Genomic DNA, 17,258 nt, shown 5'->3' with positions numbered 1-17,258 from the left:
CAGTGCTGATTTTCTAACATTGGAAAATAACTCAAAATGTTAGAAATATTCCAGTGTTAGAAAATCAGCACTGCTCAGTGTTAGCCATAGTTAATCTTCAAAACTGACTAGGTTACTTTTAAACATATAACACTGTCAAAAGTGTTAATTTAACACTCAACAGTGTTGTATTTAACACTCAGAGGTGTGGACCCATATAGACACTCTCTAGTGTTAATTTAACACTGGAGATTTTGCTATGTAGTTATACAAGTATAACACACAGTGAAATGTAGCCTGACACGCTCCTCGACATGTGCAAAAATGGGGGGGTAGAGGAAGAATATTGTATATACATATAGTATATACATTGGGTGAATGTGCAGTAGTAGCAGCAAGCAGGTGAATTCTGTACATTAATATGAATACACTCAAAAAAATAAAACATTAGATTTACTTAAAAAAGTTATGTCAAGTGGTTCCACACAACTGCTTTAAGTAACTTTTAAGAAATGTTGTTACTTAGTTTGAACTCAATACTGTTAAGTTAGATTTACGTAAGTGTATTGGCTAAATGTAACTTAATTGCAATGCTTAGCTGATACTTATCTTTGTTGCTTTAAGCCTACATAACTTGTTTAGGCAATATCTTTGTAATACTGTTACTTAGCTGGTACATAACTTTTCTGCTTTAGAAGGACATAACCTGGTTAGGTAGTATCTTTGTAAAACTGTTATGTAGCTGCTACATAACTTTGTTACTTTTGAATTATATAAAATTGTTAAGTAATTTCTATTCAATACAATTACAAATAAATCATTTACACTGGTTACTTCCATACAAAATAGCAAAGTTTCTTAAAAGTTACTTAAAGCAGTTATGTGGAACCACTTGACATAACATTTTTAAGTAAATCTTAGGGAGATCTTTTAGGAAGAAATGAAGACAGCACCCAAATTATCAAACACAATCCTGCCTTTAATAAGCACATTCAGTGCATATAAAATACTTTTTTCCAAGCACAACAGCTTAACACAAAGTGCAATCAATGCAACTTGTTACAAATTCCAAGTGAATATTTTGTGCAGAAAATGTAGATCAGTATAAAGTGCTAACCAACTTGTCGTCAAACTAAAATGATTTAAAAAAATGATCCAACAAAGTCCTGTCTTTACTAAGCACATTCAGTGCATATTAAATACTTGTTGACAGACCGAAAAGACTGTAGAGCCGTAGCTTAACACAAAGTGCAATCAATGCAGACAACTTGTTACAACTTTAACTAAATACTTTGTGCATAAAACAATATTTTACTTCAAAGATCAGTGAAGTGCTAACCAACTTGTCTTTCAACTGGTCCAGAAAGCATCCAAATTATCAAAAAAAATCCTACATTTTACAGGACGTTTCAGGAATTATTTTCAAACACTGATAAGCATGAAAGAGCAAACTAAACTCATTTAAAACAGTGAAAATTGGCTGTTTTGTTCAAAAACTGTACTGTAAAACAGTGCTACTCAGTTTTTTCAAGTTATGGTTACATCCCAAGTTGCAGACAGCTGCCAAATGTCACATTCTTTGAAATATCAAATCACAGCGGCCTAATCGCTAAAACTTTTTAAAATGTCTGTCATTTTCTGTATGTTGTCAAGTAGCAGTAGAAGAAGTGCAACACCAATTTTTTAAGTAACAGTATTTTGCTAAAATGCAAATGAACATTATTGTTCTCTAAAACTGGTGAATGTTCCCAAGAAACAGTACTGACAATGAAAAAAAGTGTTTATGAACAACTTAACTATACCTGAACGTAAAGCATTCAAACTAAGTTAAGCAATAAGGGCCTCCCGCTTCCTCCTCTTTATTCAAGGAGTTTGTTTCTGAGCACTTGAACTTTGTTTGATAGCTTCTTAGCATCAAGTCCCATCAGTACTTTCTGAAAAAACTCAAAAGTGTACCTGAGGTTGGATGGGTAGCTCATGTTTAAAGTGTAGATCAGGCCGAACAACAACACAACAGCAGTGGCAACATCAGGAAGATCTCTGAGCACAGCGACACCCTCAATTATGATACCAATGTCTTCTGCCGGGTCAAGGTCACGCTCTCCTTCTGGTTTGATGACGTAGATGCCAATGAGCGTCTTCTCCATTTCACTTTCGGCCTCATGGAAGTCCACATCCTAAAAAAATTAATAAGTAAATAAACATAATAATACAAGTTGCAGGGTTTCATATCAATTAAAGGGATATTCCACCCAAAGTGGAAATTTGTCTATTACCATAAATTGCCAAGAGTTAGATAAGTGAGAAAAAAGCATTTTGTAACCAGCACAGTACATTTCTGATCTTATACCCATTGTTCCTGGTGAGCTCAATAATCATGTCGACTGCAAATGAAAAGTAAAAAGTAACACGACGGATTTGCAGGAGGAGGCGATTTAGACTTGGGCCTACATTACGGTTACGCCAAAGCACCCTGTAACCCGCCATGGCATAGCACTTGGATACAACAACAGTGGTTGAAAAAGCCTCTGGTTTCCATAAATAAACACATATTCGAATATCCATGCACCATGCAGCGGCGGCTTACAGTGTTGTATGTGGTAACCATAATGTATTCCCAAGTCTAAATCTACTCCTCCAAATCCTTCAAGTTACTTATTACTTTTCATTTAAAGTCGACATGATTATTGAGCTCACCAGGAATAATTCGTACCATTAAAGAGTCATTTGCAACCAAAATGCTTATAGTTCCCATTCACTCCATTTTTTAAATGCTAGGCAAAAGCAAATAGACTGCTGCCGGATCAGGAGAATTATTGCACTGGTTACAAAATTATTTTTTTTCACTTATCTTACTCTGGGTAATATGGTAATAGACCAATTTTCACTTTGGGGTGGAATATCCCTTTAAGCTGCAAAACAGTAGACAGCTCAGAGCGAGATGAGAGGTGTTGGTCCATCATCTAGATTACACGGCAGAACAACAAAGCAGAAAGACAGTACACTCAGCCCACATTACACCCCAACTGTAATGGCAAGGGTCACTCCCGCATAAGCTTGTGCTTTTATATCTCCAATAATGTTCTAATTTTAACTTTTTGTTATAATCTAATGAATGTGTGTGAGGAAAAATTACCGTCAGTTAAATTTTTATTACTGGAAATTGTTTCTATTTGATTACTTGCCTGATATTCTTTGATCAAGCTGTTCGGATCTTCATTGAGGTAGACTGCAAGTCCTTTCAGCGTACACACTCTTCTCATTGCAACTGTGTCGTTCTGTAAAACATAAAAGCAAATTTGACTTAGCTAAACTTTAAAGACATTTTCAGTTAACTTCAGCAAAATAAATGTATATAATGCTTTGAGAAAAAAAGTCCATGACACACTACAGAAGAACAACAAAATTTAAAATAAAAAAAATTAAGGAAAGAAGGAACATTATCATTTGAAAAAATGTGACGAGCAAAAAAAGGTAACCACAGGATCCCAAAAAAAACAGAAACCCGACCAAAAACAGCAGCATGAAGAATCCAGTGAGGAAGAGGATGAACAAGAGGTCACACCAAAGCCAGCCTGAACAGAGGATTTTTTTTTTTAAAAGTAAACCACTGAGTCCACTGATCTAAGGCTTAGGAGGAGAGTTCCAGAGTTTGGGGGCCACAGCAGCAATGATCTGTCACTTTTGGTCTTTAGACTGTTGTGCACTACCAGGCTTTGATCACTGGACCTCAGGGACCTGCTGGGGGTGTTGGGACTGAGAAGATCTCCATTGTATGATGGTGCTTGTCCATGTAAGGCCCTAAGGACCAGAACCAGGATCTTGAAATGAACCTTGAAGTTGACCAGCAGCCAGTGACACTGGAAGAGAAGCGGGGTGACGTGGGTGTGTTTGGAGGACTTGAACAGGAGGTTTTGCAAGGACAAATGAAAAAACAGTTGTAGTACTAAGCTCAGAGACCTCCCTTTATCCCGTCTTGGTTTGAAAGGTGCCTGATGGCAGTTTATTCTAGCTTCAGCTTTTCTACTGTAAATGCCAAAATTCTCCCCAGGGAGCCGCGGCAAATCCCGTTTTGGAAACGCTACTGTCCTGTAAAAACAGCTTTTAATTCTGGCAATTTTTTTTATAAAGTATCCAAATCAACTTAAAACTTTATTACTGTGACAACACTATCATGAAAAGGACAAAGAATAAACAATCCCATAATACCAACATTAAACTTTACCTTACAATAGAAGGAGACAACAAAATCATATGTATTAAAAGAGGGAATGAAGCATTGAAAAAAATTAATTCCAAACCTCATCAATTGCAGCCATGATTTCTGTGATCTTGCGTCCAGATGTTCCTCCCTTGTTTCTGAAGACTTTGGTCAGTTTGGTTGTGTTGTTGTCCAGCTGTGCCATAAATGTGGATGTTAGCGGGATCGTAGTGATGCGCTGGAATTCAGCATTTATCTGTAAAATAAACAAATGTTTAGCGTGATGGGTTTAAAATATTGCATGTGGAGTGCATTTGCAGATCAACTGATTCAGTTACCTCACGTGGAGAAAAAAGAGCTGGCCATCGGCTTTTAAAGTCAGCTACGAAGGGCATGTCCTGAAGAATTTCTTGCCTCCGGTGAGGAAAGGTTTGGGCCATTTTTGCTTTGATGGTTTCATTGTTGTTCTTCTTCTTGAACTCTGAAAGCAGCACCAACCTTTCTTCTTCCTGACTCTCTCGGGTTTCTCCAGCTGGATAATCAGGGCAGAAATTCACCTCTGCTCTCCTGGGTTTCTTGACTTGGTTGGGATGCACATTACTGTTCCCTCTTCTTTTGAGAGAATTGATGACCAACTCACTACACCCTAAGTTCTTCAGTTTTCCACGATAGTTTGACATTTTATACTTCAAACTGATCTTCCATGCAGAAAATCCAGTTTCTGAACCCTTCTCTTTCAAGCATGGATGCTTTACAACCAAAGCTTGGCAAACATCACTAAGATTGCTGTCTGAAGGGTAAGCTTTGTACTTCATAATTTCTGAAGACAAGCTCTCTAAAATGTCAGACTTGAGCTTTGGTTTTAGGGTTAAAAGTGTTCCATTGGCTTGGAATTCCTGGTTGCCTTTTGTCAATTGCAGCTCTACATCGAAGCTAAACTCAGGTATGCGAAAGTCCAGTGGCCAGGCTTCTGATCGCAGCGTGGAGTTTGCTGAGCTCGAGGAGCTTGATGACCTGGATTCTGGCGATGACAGTATATCTGTGTCATAATCAGGGTTGTGGCCAGAGCAGGGGCTACCCAAGTTAAATGAGGACACACTGCTTTCATTACTACCAGTGGATGTTTCTGGAACACCTGTTTTAATCACTTTTATTTTGTCCATGTCTTTTAGATCAAATGTGGATGTCATGTTAAGGAACTGATTAAAATCTGTGTCCATGTACTGCAATCTGAACTGTTCAGAAACTCCGCACTGATTTTCAATCTCCGCTTTGAGCTCGTTAACATTCTTTGGTATCCCCAAAGGAAGGGTTAACTTGAGTGCGTTGTTCTCCCCCAGGATTATCAGAAGCTTTGTTGGGGCTGTCATTTCTGATGTCCCAATCTCCAACTGTTACTCTAAAAAATAAGTGCAAGAACATGAGCAGGTGGTTCCCAAACTTCAGTACATGTTACATTTTTTTAGTGGTATTCAGAATTTTGCAGCACAATTTTTTTTCTAGTATTTTTACAAGGCTTGAAACATATCCGAGTAGATTTAAGTTCTGGTCCAACTATTTTTAAGAACCAAACTTTGAGAAGAACTGCTATACAGCACAAAAATTAAATCGGCAACATGGACATTAAAATTACCTGAACAGTGTATGTATCGCTTTAATGTAACCATGCGAGAAGCTCCGACTTGGTAGTCACAAAGTGGATAACAATCCACCAGATCCTCATGTGCAACAAGAGAAATTTCCTTTGGAGATGGGTCAATTTTGAAGGATCCATAGTGTTCAGTGTACCACGAGCTCAGTTTTTTTACTATAAACACCAACGAATCTGCCAAAATACACATCTGCAGGATTTCAGCAAACTCTGGCAGACCCCCCAGTGATCCATGTACTATTAACATGCCCTTCCTGTAGTAGATGCCTGCAACAGACACACTCTGGGCAAGGCTAACTACAGCTGTGTCAGGGTACTTTTCAGCAAGACAATGTGCAATTTCACGTTTGAGAAGTTCTACTGGGACTGCCGAGACTCGTGAAACCTCAAAAGTGGCTTTGCTACAGCCTGATGAATGCATGTAATGGCCAATCATGAGCTGGTGTTTGGTTGACAAAGACAGGGTTATGTTTTTGAAGCAGTTTGTGTGTCTAGCAACTTTTTTTAAAAATGTGTGCTTTGCCTCGAATCTGATTGTCCATAATAAGGCAAGTGGACCAAAATGGCGAATTATTGAGGGATAATGAGCCAGAAAGTGATGTTTTGGCAATGGTCTTCTATCTGGGCATACTTCTTTGTACCTTTGATGGTGGTCTAAAATCTTACTCTCCAGGTATGCAACTGAGTCACTGTTATGAACAGGACACACAACAAGCTCAACAATATCCTTCAAATCTAGTAGAAGTTCCCAAGCTGGTTCGTTTTCAGGTATGTGTTGTCCAATAACAAGTGGCAGAAGTCTTAGTAAACACCAATTTTCATGTGCATTGCCACCAACAGTTTTTTTACTAAGAAAATTGTGAGGCAATTTCTGAGGGCGATTAGTCTGATCCCCTCCTTTGTAGGGAAATGACTGAACAAGTCTATTTAGATTTTCAAAAGTGATGTACTTCTTGCCTATTAGTATTCGAAGGCACTCAGCTATCTCAAAAGGCACAATACCTTCAAAAAGGTCATGTGCAAGATCAGGGGGGAATCCTGTAGTGACCTTGAAGAAAGACAGACTGTCTGCTAAGACACACGAGCTTTTCACACCACAACAAGCTACCCCTGTCTCACGTGCAGTTGCTATGTGTACACGATGGAGCTCCTCAGTTCTCAGAGAAAAGTCACTATTTGTAGCTTTTGATTCAATTTCTGAGCGTGTAGCAGTACAAAACCTGCAAAAGTAATCTCCAGAAAAACTTTCCACAAAACCGGCCAATCCATGAGCTCCGAGGCTGTCTGCCACTACATATTGGACAGTGCCTTTAAAGTTGACCCCTAAATTGTCAATGAACACTCCCTGCTGCTCTAAAATGACAAGGTCTTGCAAAAGTGGCTCAAATATTTTTGAATAGCCAAAGGTCCTAAGGTCCTCACTTTTGCACAAGAGAGCCAAATAAATAGAAGAGAGGGATGAATGACTACCTGGTGGCAAGTTACCTAAAATCCAGTAAACTGAGCAAAGTTTATGCTTTTTCCGTGATGTCCCCAATGGATTGCAAATTTCGAAATCATCAACATAAAGACAAATAGAGATTCTTAGTTCACCGCCTGAGAAAAACTCATTATTTTGAAAATGTAGACCATCTTTATATGATGTATACTTTTCCTTATTTACAAAAGGATTCTGATTGTGGCTAGTGACAAATTTGTTCAGTATGTTTTCTTGTTTAAATATCTGCTGTAATGATTTTAGAATAGGAATATACTGAAAGGTCCTCTTGCTTTGGGAGTCGAGAATGTATTCAATTGGATCAATTACTTCAAAATGTTTTCTGTAATACTGTCTGCGTTTGAAGGCAGTGGCAAGTGTGCCGTCCTTTTCTATGGCTTTTAACAAAGGGTTAAAAGAAACTGCCTTTGTCAGTTCTTCAATAACAGGCTGGTCTAGACAAAGGTTATGATTCTTGAGTATGTCTACAATTACTTGATTTGTCAAAGGCACTGATGCACAGCTTATCAGGTAGTGCAATTCTGAAAGCAACTCGTCAATTGCTATGCTGGGAACATGAAAATAGTTTTCCAACTTAAGTAAAAGAGATGCAAAATTAAGTTCTATTACATTTGCCAAATCTTCAGTCTCACTTGTAGTTGTATCGTGATCAATATTTGCACTTATGTCCTCTTCTACAATAGTGTCTGTACTGTCATCAGCTGATGTTTGGCCTACAATAGTGTTAGCAATACCGATTTTAAAGTCTTTTAAGGTATAAGGATTGTGTTTCCTATTTCGATGAGACTTGAATGTACCATAGATATTTGTTTTGAAAGAACAACCCTCAAACATGCAATGCACAGTCTCGTTACATTTTAGATGGTTGTTAATGTGAGAAAAATACTCCTGCTCCGAAGCTATGTTGCAGCAGGAACACAAATGGCAGTTAAATGTTGCCAAACTCACAGACTTGTCTAGAGTTCTTTGGGTATGTGATCTGCTTAAGTGGCTATGTAGAGCATTCCATGTTTTGAAAACACAGACACAATCAGAATAGGCACATGGATACTGCTGTCTACTATGAACTAACCTGTAGTGTTTTAATAACAGAGCTCGTGATGACACCACTTTTTTGCACAATTTGCACTGCCACATCAACGTATCTGGGGGAGAAGCACAAAAGACATTTTCATTACACTGTCCCTGAAAAAACTAAATAATTTGCACATTGTTAATGTTTCATATTAATCAGTTTTATTTTTAATATTGTATGCTACAACAATGAATTTATTGATCTACATCATCACCACTGCATATTGTGTAAATGTGTGTGTAATCTGACATTAAAAGTCGAGTGAGAAATCCCATGGACATTGTACAACATTAATGCAGTTCATCTTACACCAGCTTACTAAATGCTTTCTGCAAGCTACATCAAAACGTAAGCTGAAATATTAGACAGAAAATACACCCTAACCTGTCTGCTAGCGAGGAGCGCTTCTCCACTGTTGTTGGCTAAAGTGCAACGCAGTCAGGCGTCCGAGTATAAACTTGGCGCGAAAGTGCGTGCCGGACCGAATGCGCTGCCTGTACCGACGCGTACCGACGCATACCGACGCTAGCGCTACACTACATTTGGGCTGAAAACAGAGCTTTGCTATTGCAATGGAGTCCCCTCCAAAATCATTTGGAAACTCACGTGCAGCAAGTCCACGTTAGCAAACCTTTACCGGGCAAAACCCTGCCTGTACTCTTTTCTTAGTAGCACTTGCGACATTAACTGACGTGTGAACATATATATGTAGACGGGCTTTACAAGAAAAATGACTTCTTACCTGATTTTTGGACAAAAATGCGGCTGAACCAGTCCACATTGCGAAGAAATAGCAAGCTTGAGAAAGAGGGTGGTGCGCATGCGCATTGGCCCTTATTTAGGCGGGCTCTGCACGCAGCAGTATGTGCAGAGGGACAAACCTGTGAATTTACTCAACAATGTTACGTTGACACAGTTCAATGACTTTGTGTAACAACAAAAAGTAACAACATTTCATTAAATTTGCACAAACACTTTAAGGATTTTTGCAAAATCGAGTTTATTAAGAACAAACAACAAAATCTACTTTAGTAAAAGCAGAGATAGGCTGAGTTCATTTTTTTGAGTGTAGACATCTGACTATTTTACAGGATAGACAATATAAACATATTTAAAATTAAAGGACTTTGGAATGTACATTGTGCCTTCGTTTAGAGTGTCTGGAAGAGAGTCCTGTCTCAGTCAATTATAGATGATGTGAGAGGGCGGGTGTGTGTGTGTTTAGGGCCCGGATGGCTTGGGGATAGAAGCTCCTCTTGAGTCTCTCTGTCCTTGCCCGGATGATGCGGAACCTTCTACCAGATTGCAGAAGTTGGAACAGTTTTGTTGCCAGGATGGGACGGGTCCTTCAGTATCTGCGCTTATTTTGGCCAAAACGCCAGAATCTCAGGTTAAACCTCCCAAAGTTTCAACAACCACCAAACAGCTAAAACAGTAAATGAGAGCAGGAACACGGATTCTGCACAAAGACGTAAACACAAAGCGCGGAGCCGCCGACGCATCAGAATCAGTGAGATGTGACTTTCTCACCTGACTGCACAGACACGAGCTGAAAGCCGACAGCTCGCTGATTCTGATGTTTCGGCGGCTCCGCGCTTCGTGTTTACGCCCTTTTTGCGCTGATTCTGAAGCTGCAGGTTTGATCTCTCTCCAAACAATATTGAGTAAACCAGCAGCAAAAGAAGCTCCAAACTACACTTCACATAAACATCGTCATGAATTCCCTCTGATTGTTTTGCTGCCACCAGGATAAAATCACACTTCATGCACAGCTCTCTCTCTCTCTCTCTCTCTCTCTGTACTTCAAGAACAGTTTTCTGTCTAAAAATCTGTTTTCTGCATTATTTGCTTGCTTGTTACGCACAAGTCTACCGTTCTTGCAGCCTGTCGGCAGCTATTTTTTCTTTTACTTACTTATGAAAACAAAGCCTCATTTCTGCCGTTCAATACTGAACAAATTTAAACTTTTTAAAATGATGCAAAATTGCAAAATGCTCAGCTGTGTCTGTAATCAAACCTCTGTAACTTTGCTCTGCTTCACGTCAGCAGCATCAGGTAATGTTCATATGTTCATTAATGGTTTTCTTTTGTTTTTGATGTACTGCAGAATATTTGTATAAAATCCCAGGCCAGGAAAACCTTCATGTTTTTCTGTTTGATCCTCAGCTACTTTGACACAAAGGCCTCTGCTGTGATGCTCACAGCTTTGATAAAGTCTCGCAAGTGTCAGATTACTTTTTATAGATATAAAAATATAGAAATGTACTGATGCATGACCTGAATTATAATATTTCTGACTGTCTGAGGCAAAATTTCCCCGATTCAAATTGAATCAAATTGAATCAAATTGAATCGAATCGATTCTAGACATGAGTGACGATGCCAGCCCTAATATGCATGTTTTAATAAAAGAGATAATGTTGGTGTTTCAGTCATGTAGTAACTGTTAGCTTTAACTGTACAAGGCTTGTTAGACATAATGAAACACATCGTACAGATTTCTGGATGTTAGACTATAATTTTTATTATGATTATTAATCTTGAGTCTAAAAAGTCAGTCAAGTATATCCAGGATATCTTTCTGTTAACTGGATTCACTGACCCTAACACTGGGACCAGGATAAGCGGTCGCATGGAGCTGGTTTTCAGCTGGTTATCAGCTGACAATCTTATTATTTAATTAATTTAATTAAGTTATTTAATTTTTGTAATTTTTCCTCTACATTTCCCCTGAAATGAAGGGATTGTGTTAAACATGCTTTAGTTCCTCACATTTTTCTGCATCTCTTTGTTCAACCCCCTGAATTAAAGCTGAACGTCTGCACTTCAAACACATCTGAGTTGTTTCATTTAAAATTGATTTTAGTGTATGTACAGAACCAAAATCAGAAATTAAGTTCTCTCTGTCCAGATATTTATGGACCTAATTGTATAATCTATACAGCACGTAAAAAATGCTGTATATAAAGAAGTCTGTGAAAATGTGGCGCTTCCAGGTCAATTTAAACTGAAGTGATATAATCTTCTCCCCACAGTTTGAGTTTGTATTGTCTCAGCTGCAGACAGACTATGATATTAATATTATTAGTTATTAATATTATTAGTTATAAAGGACACCTTCCTGCCTTTAGTCTTATTCATGATGATTATTAGTCGTCTTCTAACGTCCACAAGTCTGTATGATGTGTTTCATAGTTTCTAACAAGCCTTTTAAACTTAAGTTACTGCATTGCTGAAACACCAACATCTGCTTATTGAACAAAACAAAAACAACCAAAAGACCACACATCTGATTTTATTTTTATTTTAATAGACTTCCAAAGATTATACCAGATAACTGGCCTCAGAATATAATTGAATAAACATGTTTAAAAACGATAACCTAATCCTGTCTTGACAGGCTGAGCTCTTCAGTATCCACCAACAGCATCGTCATGCTGAGTCAGACGTTTCTGCTCCTGGTGGAAATACTCTTCCTCTTTCCACATTGTACCAAATGTTTTTAAATGTTAGTTTCAATTTAAAATGAAAGATTAAAAAAGTGTAACACATGATGCAAATGTAAACAAAAGCCCCTCTGCAGTATCAAGTCTGCATGGCACAGTGACACACTTTAGGTGATCTCCATCCTTGGGAAAAGTGCTGTCAGCTATTTCCCAGTCCCCTGGCGTCTGTGCTGTTCACAGAATCACAATTCCATCGCTGAACTTCCTCTCTGCACCGTCGATTAGAGCTTGGCACGCTCCCTTCATCCTTCTGCTTCTGTTCCAACGCCACTGAAGAATTAGGGCAGAGCACATCGTACACCCTAGTTGTCTTCCTCAACGTCAACGTTGAATCTCTTTCACTCCTTCTGGTTGTTTGCTGTTCAAAGTCTCCTCTCAACGATCTTCTGGAAGCTCAGTAGCACAGCTCACTGTGGGATGTCTGCTGTGCTGAAGCTGATCTCTGCTCCTCTATGATCCTCCTGAAGCCTCTCTCCAGGCCTCAGCTTCCATCTTGTGGATGATCTCCTTCAGTCACTCCTTCTCAGGGCACATCACAACATCTGCAAGTTAAAATATTGACACTCCTCTTTTGCCACACGGCTCTCGCCATGTGTCAACTCCACACAATGAGACATGCACAAGAATGTTGCACATTCTCTCTGAAAAATTCTCCAGGGTTTCTCTTGGAGCAGCTCCACTCCAAACCTGTAACCCTGTGTCAAAGAAACATTAGTCAGTGGTTAAATGTTAAGATTGTTCAACTCCCAGCTCCACCCGGAGCCTGTATCCTTGCCTGTAGACAAAACCCTGTAAGTTAAAACAAACTTCACATTTGCAAACAACTGTAGCTCATAAGAGTAATAAAGTATTCAGCATCACAGAGACAAGTATCATTGCAGGTTTATTCTAAATCATTAAACTCCTGCTTTTGTGCCATAATTTGCTCCAAATCATCGATCATCTCAACTTCATCCCACATTGTAATCAGTGACTTTCCTTAAGTTCGTCACTCACTTGTTTCATCACTATGAGCTCAATAGTGGTCAGATAATGAGCCCATTTTAACTATTCTATAACCCTGCACATCTGCTCAGTTGTCACTTGTCTGTCTGTGCTGAATCCTTTACAAGCACATTAGAGAAACATTAGCAGTAGCATCCTAGGTCAGGCCTGGGTCACCAGACTCCAGAGGTGCTGTAAAAGGTCATAAAGTTAACACTCTGCTGTAAAAGAAGTAACACTGGCTTCAACACAGGATGTCTCTCACACTGTATTCACATCTCCACTGTAATATTCACATTCCTCAACAACACAGTGTAATTTCATCACCAACATACAGCCTGTCAACACAGTTTCCTTCACACAAAAACTCAGTAATCCTGTGGTAGAAAAACATTATTAAGTTGTGTCCTGCTGTAAATCACATGATCAAATCACATGATTAACCCTCTGCTGTAGAAAAGTAATGTAAATGTTAGAGCTGCGCAGGTGTGTACACACTTTCTCACAGTGATGTCTGCATTGTGAGTAATACAGGATCATGAATAACACACTGCTGGTAAATTCACAGACACACAGAAAAATTACAGCTAAAAGCTTAAATTTGCAGAGTTCACACAGTCATGTGACCCAAAGTTTCCTCCTCTGGTCTCCTCCTGCTCCTGCAACAAAAGACACACACAGAGATACATCCACCCCTTTGTCACATCTGGGTGGGGGTTAACCTTTGCATAGTGGTGTTAAGTCAGTCAACTCTTGTCAGCTTTCAGCAGTCCAGTCAGTTCCCCATTTTTACTCATTTTTTATTCATTTATTCATTCAGTGCTGATAGTGGAATCTATCGTCGCATTTCGTTTCCACCCTCAGCAATATGACGCCATTTCAAAAAAAGAAAAAGAATTTCGACTGGATCACCGCTGAATCCTTTCAGACAGGGACTCGCTTCCTAATTGTCCCAATAAGTGGCTTTCTCCTGAGCCCATTTTAATTTTGGAGAAACTCACTTTGCAACCGTTCCCAACAACATGTTGTGTAGTTCTTCCTGTTCAAATGTTCAGATGTGCTTTAAATGACAGAGATTTAGCAACAAACTTTCAGTGCACTGTGAAAGTAACAGAATAAAAAGGAAAAAAGAAAGAAAGGCCTTGTTAAGTCATGACACGTGTTCTTCATCCCAGGAGGGGAAATCATACCAAACCTAACTGGCAGGTTCAACTTTGCAACAAAAGACAAATCATCAGCCAGATTAATCTCAAACATTCATCCACTCAGCCACACACCTCACACCACACAACATAACCCTGTTGTCTCATCACATAACGACTTTCTTCTCATGTAACCAAATGTGTGCCATGTTAAAACTTCTTCACACATCAGAAACTCAACAATCAGCTCACTCATTCAAGACCCCTCATCAGCGTCCTGTTTTCTCCTCTATGATGCAACCATCTGTCCTCCAAAATAATATTCGTCCACTAGTCTATGTATCACTTTCATCTTACTAGTGACTTGGACAAGATGACAAACAGAATCTCATGCTTCATGAGTCAAATTGTTGTCGTGTTGAACAGATTCATGTACTGATCGTCTCCAGAATGTTAGAAGAGCTTCAATGAATCATTAGAAACAACTTACAGCTGCACAGTTGTGTCAAACCAATCTTTGTGTCATTGTGGGATTTTTGTGTTTCTACATGTGACACACGTCTAAAACATGCACACAATTTGAACACAAAACAGGGACATTTGTTACCACAGCCAGATGCTGAGAGCCATTTACTTGTAGTCCTGTGTCTATATATATGTACCATTAGATGTTATTGGAATGAAATGATTGTCAGCTTTGATAGTTTCATGTATGTATGACGGTGAAAAAGCCGTCGGCCTCTGGAAGGAAACAGAAGACATTTCAGAGGCTGCAGCAGATTTCTTTGATTTGGGGCCTTTTTCAGCTTTATTGGTGTTACGGCCCTAGCTGGGCCTCTTGATACAGCCCTTGTGTGGGTGTGGTGCTTTTCTCCGCCTCCTCCTCTCTTACTCCTACCCCCCCCCCTCTCTCTCTCTCTCTCTCTCTCTCTCTCTCACTCTCCTCTCTCCCCAGGACACAGCTGCTTCTGATTAGCCTCGTTTGCCACCTGGGCCCAGTCAGCAATCACCTCTCTGAGGTCATATAAGCTGGGGATGAGCTGTGAACAGGGTGTGGGGTGTTCTCTGGTGTGTGTGTGTGTGTGTGTGTGTGTGTGTGTGTGTGTGTGTGTGTGTGTGTGTGTGTGTGTGTGTGTGTGTGTGTGTGTGTGTGTGTGTGTGTGTGTGTGTGTGTGTGTGTGTGTGTGTGTGTGTGTGTGTGTGTGTGTGTGTGTGTGTGTGTGTGTGTTTGGCCTGCTCGGCCTGCTCGAAGTGTGTGGGGTTGTGCAAACAGCATAGCTGCTTTACGTGAGTAGTGTGGGCTTGTGGGCCCCTGGAAGTGCCTCCTCGTGGTGTGGAGTCTTTGTTTGGTTGTTGTGTTCTTTGTTGTTGCAACCTTCTCTTTTTCCGAGTGTTATTGGTAAAACGGCGTTGTCGGCTCTTTATGGTAAGATGATTTATAATAAAGACTATTTTATTTACTAAAAACACTGGTCTGTTTTCCGTTCATTCTGTTCTGGACTCATTTGTTACTGGTCCCCTCACTCGCATGCCTAGACCCTTTCGGGGGGAACGTAACAATTGGACAGAGCAGTGAAGATAAGTGACAGCAAAGCAGAGGGAGAGAGAAAGGGGGCGTGGCCCGGGTCAGAATCAAAGCCAGGCCAGCTGCTCTCCACCTCGTGGCACATGGTCACCTGCTCATCCTAGTGAGCTCCACCAGCAGCCCTTTCACACACTTTACACTGTCAAACACTGTGTGAGGACCTCAGCTAACAACAGGCTACATTTAAGTCTGGACTACATGCTTTTATATTGAGGAGATTTTTCACTGTTTTTATTCCATCAGCAGCTCAACGTCATGAGCAGCTTTGACATAAAGACATCAAACTCAAGCTGACTTTAAACTACTTTTAATACAGGGGCTCAAAAACAACAACATCTTTATTATATATCAGGACAGAAAGTCGTTTCATCTCAAAGGGAAACCGCTTTATTTGGAATAACCAGCACTATCAACTGGTTTGGGATCTCCACCAGTTTCATGTCTTTACAGCTTCTCCAACAAAGTTCCTGTAAAATCAGCATTTTTGTCTTTATTGGTTTGATAGTGATTGATTATTCAGTCCCAATCTGCTGTCATCTAAAGAACAAAATGATGTTTCTATGAGTCACAAAGCTCCAGATGTTGTCGGCTTCACAAAGAAAACAAAGAACTTAAACACAAAGTGTTTGGAGCCAAAATGTTCCCAAGCTGCTCTTTTTGAAATGGCAGAGGTACAGTGGTGTCTAACAGCACACTGTGGAAGGCAAACATGTTATTGTTGGATGAAACTTCATGAATCCTTTGTAGATTTGAGCTGTTGGAGCCTTTCTTTTCTCTTCAGGTGTACAGATGCTGAGGAGGCAGGTGAAGCAGGTGGAGCTGTTGTGATGCTGGCAGAGGGTGTGTCTTAGTAACTCTGTGAGGCAGAACTGGATCCAACATTGTGGATGTGTTGATGTTGGAGCCATTAAGAGTCTCTGGCCACACTGTAGGATTTCCCTTTGATCCACTGTGGGGGCATTTTGGAGTCTGTCAGTGAAACTCTTCATGTTTGTGTTTGACTCCAGTTTATAGAAACAGAGAAATGTGTCATGCTTTTGTTCGGCCTCCACAAATACACACATTTGTTCATTGGTTGGACTTTTTGTAAGGAGACACATTGAAAACCATGTTAATAAGATCTTGTTGTTTCCTGTGGATCCGACACAGAGAGTGGACTTCAGTCAGAAAGCATGGAAGAGATTTTAGAGGCCGTGTGTGGCAACAGGAAGTTTCTGTATGTTTGCTGATCTTACATGTGGAAAACAACACGTGATGTTTGTGGAGTTCTACAATGATTGCAGCTGCCGTCATAGGCAACTCTCGCATTTAAGTTCATTTTATTAGATAGTTAAGTTTGAAACAATAAGTAGTTGAAACAGGGGCGATTCTAGGATCAGAGCTTTGGGGGTGCTGAGCACCAGGAGAGCTGCCCAGCCAGGCAAGATAAACTTTACTTGTCACAATGAGACTTCTTCCCCACCTCTGTCAGTCCCTGCATCCCTAAATGCCTCCAGTTGTCCCGAGTTCTCTCTGACTGTCTCCTTGGTGCATTTAAACCCCTGTTCCTCCCTGTCCTCATCGTCTGTTGTCTTCGTCTCCGTTATCAGTCATCATAATTTTACCATCTCTGTGCAAGTCTGCAAATTTCTTTATTA

The 17,258-nt window shown here is 39.9% G+C and overlaps 1 protein-coding gene across 4 annotated transcripts; it reads right to left on the bottom strand.

Annotated features, from left to right (window-relative positions):
• Window positions 1–1,610: 1,610 nt before the first annotated feature.
• LOC146672724 (uncharacterized) lies at window positions 1,611–9,196 on the bottom strand. 4 transcript variants are annotated; one of them, XM_085389195.1, is made up of 6 exons: window positions 9,147–9,196; window positions 8,402–8,474; window positions 4,519–5,579; window positions 4,281–4,436; window positions 3,165–3,257; window positions 1,611–2,156 (listed from the first exon to the last, which is right to left on the bottom strand). In XM_085389195.1, exons 3-6 carry the CDS (start codon window positions 5,548–5,550, stop codon window positions 1,839–1,841), a joined length of 1,599 nt encoding a protein of 532 aa, XP_085245321.1. In that variant the 5' UTR covers window positions 5,551–5,579; window positions 8,402–8,474; window positions 9,147–9,196; the 3' UTR covers window positions 1,611–1,838. The 4 variants fall into 4 exon arrangements, with proteins under 4 accessions (XP_085245321.1, XP_085245331.1, XP_085245339.1 ...); XM_085389205.1 differs by lacking the exon at window positions 9,147–9,196 and adding an exon at window positions 9,011–9,135; XM_085389213.1 differs by lacking the exon at window positions 9,147–9,196 and adding an exon at window positions 8,789–8,965.
• Window positions 9,197–17,258: the final 8,062 nt, after the last annotated feature.

This window comes from Rhamphochromis longiceps, linkage group LG3, assembly GCF_057381845.1.
Source record: "Rhamphochromis longiceps isolate RC_006_pf linkage group LG3, R_longiceps_female_GT1.1, whole genome shotgun sequence".
In the NCBI taxonomy this organism is placed as follows: Eukaryota; Metazoa; Chordata; class Actinopteri; order Cichliformes; family Cichlidae; genus Rhamphochromis; species Rhamphochromis longiceps.
The sequence above is the reverse complement of the archived record's forward strand: the minus strand, read 5'-3'. Positions and strand labels throughout refer to the sequence as shown.

Bases quoted from the DNA above. Each gene is read 5' to 3' on its own strand.
- LOC146672724 (XM_085389195.1), bottom strand. From the start codon at position 5,550: ATGACAGCCCCAACAAAGCTTCTGATAATCCTGGGGGAGAACAACGCA. The intron at 4,437-4,518 runs GTAACTGAATCA...TTTATTTTACAG, and splicing joins CTCTTTTTTCTCCACGTGAG to ATAAATGCTGAATTCCAGCG. The intron at 3,258-4,280 runs GTTTGGAATTAA...TATGTTTTACAG, and splicing joins TCATGGCTGCAATTGATGAG to AACGACACAGTTGCAATGAG.